General features: G+C 36.6%; 1 protein-coding gene across 1 annotated transcript in view; it reads left to right on the top strand.

Moving 5' to 3' along the window:
• Vps13b (vacuolar protein sorting 13 homolog B) overlaps positions 1-5,190 on the top strand; it is an 881,657-nt gene that overhangs the window by 352,803 nt on the left and 523,664 nt on the right. Inside the window, 1 exon segment of the mRNA XM_023699943.1 lies at positions 2,713-2,822. Within this exon segment, the coding sequence (XP_023555711.1) occupies positions 2,713-2,822 (110 nt within the window).

Genomic DNA, 5,190 nt, shown 5'->3' on the forward strand with positions numbered 1-5,190 from the left:
CTTGTGATTGAGATTTTAATTTCCTCTATATCTCTTTGACTCTGCTTCATGCGATCTATTTCTTTCCTGTATTGCTCATTCAAGAAATCCGTCATTTTTCTAATCTCCTCTATTTTTTTTTTTAATCAATGTCTTCTTTAGAAGCAGTTATAAATTCTTTTACTGCAGCGTGATTTTCAGATTGGGTTTCCTCCCTAGATTTCTGTAGTTGATTCCTTACTTCAGATGCTGTGAGTTCTGAGAATTCTTTTTTTATTTCAGAAAATAATTCCACTCTGAGTACCTCTATAACATTCTGCTGTTGCTTATTTACTATTGACACTATTGATTCATACATTTGAGCTGAGCTAGTAGAAAAGAATTCTGCTATGAGTTCCTCTATGACTTTCTGCTGTTGCTTATCTACTATTGAGGCTATTCATTCATACATTTGATCTGAGCTAGTGTCCTCTGTATTTGTTCTAGGTGGGCATTGTGTTTCCTCCATATGTTTCTGCATTTGATTCTTTACTGCAGATGTTATTAATTCAGGGATTTCTGTTTTCATTTCCAATCTGAGTTCCTCTATACCTTTCTGCAGCTCTTTCTTTATTTCAGAAGTTGTTGATTCATTGCTTTCAGCTGTGTGAATCCCACTTTGTTCTGTGTTAGTGTCCTCTGCACTTGTTATGTGTGAGCTTGGGTTCTGAGATTGCATTTTGTTCTTCTTGTCATTTTGTGTAGCACTGTCTTCTGACCTTTGTTGTAGATCTTTGTTGCAGTGATAACCTTAGCACGTACACAGATGTACAAAGTTTGGATTTATCCAGCTGTCCCTGGGTTGGATCTGGCTGCTGTGCTCAGCTCCTTCCTGTTGTTGCCCTTGGGGGGGTGAACTAGTTGTGCCCCTCTGGCAAGATGTTCTGCTCCTGGACTAGCTGGGTGGTTCTGTCCCGTACACTGTCTGCAGGGATTGCACCTGCATGGTTTCACCCCAGGCCTGTATGGCAGGCCTGAGCTAAGTCTGGAGGGGACACGGTGGAATAGGGGGGAGATGCAGCTCTCCCCCACACTCACTGGGCCTGGACCATGACTGGATCTGGGGGTTCCCGGAATGGGGTAGAATTTCCTACTCTGTGGGTGGGGTGTGCGGGGGTACTACTGAGTTATGGCGGGTGTCCCAAGGGGGTAAAGGGGTCTCACCCATGATGCACCTGAGCTGGGAGCAGTAGGTCCTGCCGGTGCAGGGTAGCCATGCTCTTTCTTATATTAAAGATATTAAAATATATAATTTATAATTACAAATTGAATGGTAATGATTTTTTCCAACAATGATTTAGGCTTATCATATAAACAAAGATAAATAATACTTTTACTCTTAAGGCCAATGTAAAATATGCTTTTTCATGAAAGTTAGAATTGTTGTTTTATTTATTTTTTTATTTAGTGCTCAGACTCATAATGATCCTCCTGTTTTCAGCCTCCCTAGTGTTGTGATTACGGGCATATGCCACCATGCCCAATCTTTTTTTGTTGTTTTTGTTGTTGTTATTCTTATAGATAATACAATTATAATAAACTTTAATTTGCATTCCATAAAAATCATTTGTTTTATTATATGATGAGTTTTAGCATACAATTGACCTTTTTATTTGTGGGTTTTACGCTCACAGATTCAACCAACTATGTAATGAAAATATTTGAAAAAAATTCTCTGTAGTGAGCATGTACACAGTTTTTACTATCATTAGTCAATAAATTGTTATGACAATTATTTATGTTTATATTGTAGTTGATATAATTAACTTAGATGAATGAAAGTTCACAGTATTATGTGACTAGGTTATATGAAAATACTGTTGTTATTTTATGTAAGAGACTTTAGTGTCTGCAGGTTTTGATATCTGCAGGAGGTAAGATCCAGAATGAACAACTTTTGTATACCAAAAAATGATTTAATTCATGAAATTGTATAGCCATTGCCATTTTCTAATTAGAGAATATTTTCATCATTGTCGAAAATCATGTAACCGTGTAATTATTTCCACTTCCCCTCTCCCTACCAGCTAGGGACCAGTAAGCTAGTTTTTGCCTCTGTATTTTAACCTTTTCTTGCCATTTCTCATAATTGGAATAATACAATATATCTCTGTGTGTGTGTGTGTGTGTGAGAGAGAGAGAGAGAGACAGAGACAGAGACAGACAGAGACTGAGACAGAGCATGCGAGAGGCAGAGAGAGATTGAGATTGCGAGCAAGTGAGCCTGCAAACTGTTTGTTTTCACCATGTATTCTGTAGCATGTATGAGTACTTTGTTTCTTTTTTGATGTATTATCTTCCACTTCACGTGTATACCATATTGAAAAAATGATTTATTCATGAACATTTGTTTTCATCTTTTTAGAGCTATTAATTTATACTGATATGAAATATTGAGCAGAAATTTTTGTGTAGACATGTATTTTCCATTCTCCTTGGTTTGTACCTAATAAGAGATTTACTAGGTAATTATGTTTTTTTTTTCTTTCAATACCATGCTACTGTACAGAGAGCTGCACCGTTTTGCTGTTTTAGCATCTGTTGTGTGAGGGTTTGACTTCATCTATATCTTGCCACTTATTAGTCTTATTTTATTCTTACTGTCTTTTTTAAAATAACTGTCCTACTTATAAAATGATATCAACCATATTATCTCAATGAGGGATTTTTACCATTATTAATCTTACTTTGCAGGTGCAGTACTTCTTTGCAGTGTGCAAGGATTCGCCATTAATATTGACCCAATCATATACACATGGCTCATCTACCAGCCTCTCAAACGAACAAGCAGACATATACAACAGGTTAGAGACTTGTTTTTCTCTGAATGATAAGAGATTTTCTCAGTTATTTGGTGGAATTCCACATCCCTTTTGATTGGACCTTTTTTTATGGGTTTACCAGAATTTCTAATTGTACCATGCAACTCCTTTTAATCACAGGTATTCCTTTATTTTATTTATCAAAAATTGCAGCTCAACATAGTTTCTTTATTTTTGAGAATAATTTCTGTACAAATTTGGTGTAAAATACATTAGCAGGAGTAGTTATGCAGTTATGTTCTCACCGACATTGGTCAATATTATTTTTATTTTTGCAATTTCTGTGTTTCTTCTACATTTTTAGATTTATTTAATATGCATGCATTAAATGCCTAGTCCTGGGAATGGGATGCTTACTGCAGAAGATTCAGATGTGCTTTTATTTAAAAAGGCATAAATCAAAAGTAACAGCAGAATAGGTGATTGGACTTTCTAGAATACTTAAGTGAGATTTTACCAGGATATTAACTATAATTATAGCAGTTGACTTTCAGGTGAAGAAATTGATATTCACAGAGACTGAGACTGCAGTCATATAGATTGTAAAGGACAGTAATGAGAATTGTTGTGGCCATATTTATATTATTTGGGATTGTATTTTACCATTGCTATTGTAATTTTGCATTAATCTATATGAAATAGTTTGGTGTATTTTGTTCTAAAGTAAATTAGTGTTAGTTGGTATTAGAAATATACTTGATGTTATAATTTTAAAAGAAGCAGAAAAATTAACTGAAATATACAATCTAAGCTCCTTTCTTTGCTCTTTTTTTTCTTCTCTCTATGTCTTTCTTTCTGGGAGAGTCTTTATAAGTTTTTCTTCACCGTAGCATACTTTCATTAGGAAAGTATACCATTCTTCCCCCATTCAGTCTTCATTTTAATAAGGAGCTATTAAATGTAAAGAATGTGCTAGGTCCCAAGACTACCAAAATGAAAGTTACACTGAGAATATCCCTCATTTTAGGACAATCTTTATTATATTTTAGAATGTTTTGAAATACAGAAATGTTTTCAGTAGACACTCTGCAGATGTGTGTCCAGGATTATATGAACAAAAAAGGGACTTCCTATCTCATTGTTGAGACACAAAACCTGACACATCTGTAAGGATGAGTGGTTTATTTTAGCTCACAGTTTGTAAAGGTTTCAGTCCATAGTTGGCTGGCACTAAGTCAGGATAGCATGGCAAAGGGCATAGGTGATGAGAAGCAGTTCATGGTATGGCAGTAGGCAGCAGAGAGAGACTGGGGAGAAGAGAGGGAGAGAGACCATTCAGGCTATGACCCTAGTATCCCATCTCATCTAGCCAGGCTTTACCTCCCAACATTACATATTGCTATAAACTTATAGGTGGATTAATCTACAGATGAATTTCACACTCCCGTGACCCAGTTACCTCCATGAATCCCCTACTGTAAGTGGATATCACTTTGAGGGGCCATGTAGATATAAAGCTTAACAGAATAGATACGTGAAAAGAGAGAATTAATAAGTAAGATGAACATCATGGGCTGAACCAGTAAGGGAAGGTGGTTTCCAACTGAACTATTTGAGCAAAGATAAAGAACATGCAAATTGATAATAGAAAGAAGCAACTGTGAGTCTAAACTGGAGTAAACTCTTCTTGCAAAGATTGCTAGAGGTCCAGCCAGATAGCTCAGTGGATTAAAGCTCCTGCTTATGCAGACACAGGGACTGGGGTTTGATGCCTGCCATGGAGCACACTGAGAAGGCTGTTGAGGCTGGGCATGGTGGTACATGCCTGTAATCCCAGCACTTGGGAGGCTGAAAACAGGAGGATGACTGTGAGTCTGAGCTGTTTAGTGGCCCCATACTAAATACATTTAAAAAAAAAAAAAGACCACTAGAAATTGTAAATCAACTTCCAGAGGATTTTATTTGTAATTTGGGGCATTTGACACTATGCTGAAGGGTAAAGGAAAACTAGAGAACACTAATACAGTTGGATTTTATAAAGTTTACTAACACAGAACATGTGATGAAGTAAAACTAATGGCAAGGAAGTATTTGAGAAAACATTTCCTTACTAATTCTTTCCTTCATTATAAATTACTATTTTGAAGTTAGTACAGTGGTGTCCATTATACCCTAAATATCCTAAAGGCCGATAGAGTGTTGTAGCTGCTTAATTAAGTTAATTAGACATTTAATAATTCAAACCAGGGCTGGAGAGATGGCTCAGTGGTCTAAAGCACCTACTTGAAACAAGCTTGGTAAAGCACAGGGACCGCGGTTCAATCCTCCAGCACCACATGCCAGCCAGCCCCGCCCCCTGGTGGGCTGAGCTGGCCACACACACACACAATAAATAGATGTAATAAATAAA

Source organism: Octodon degus, unplaced genomic scaffold (assembly GCF_000260255.1).
Source record: "Octodon degus isolate 3935 unplaced genomic scaffold, OctDeg1.0 scaffold00118, whole genome shotgun sequence".
Taxonomy (NCBI): domain Eukaryota; kingdom Metazoa; phylum Chordata; class Mammalia; order Rodentia; family Octodontidae; genus Octodon; species Octodon degus.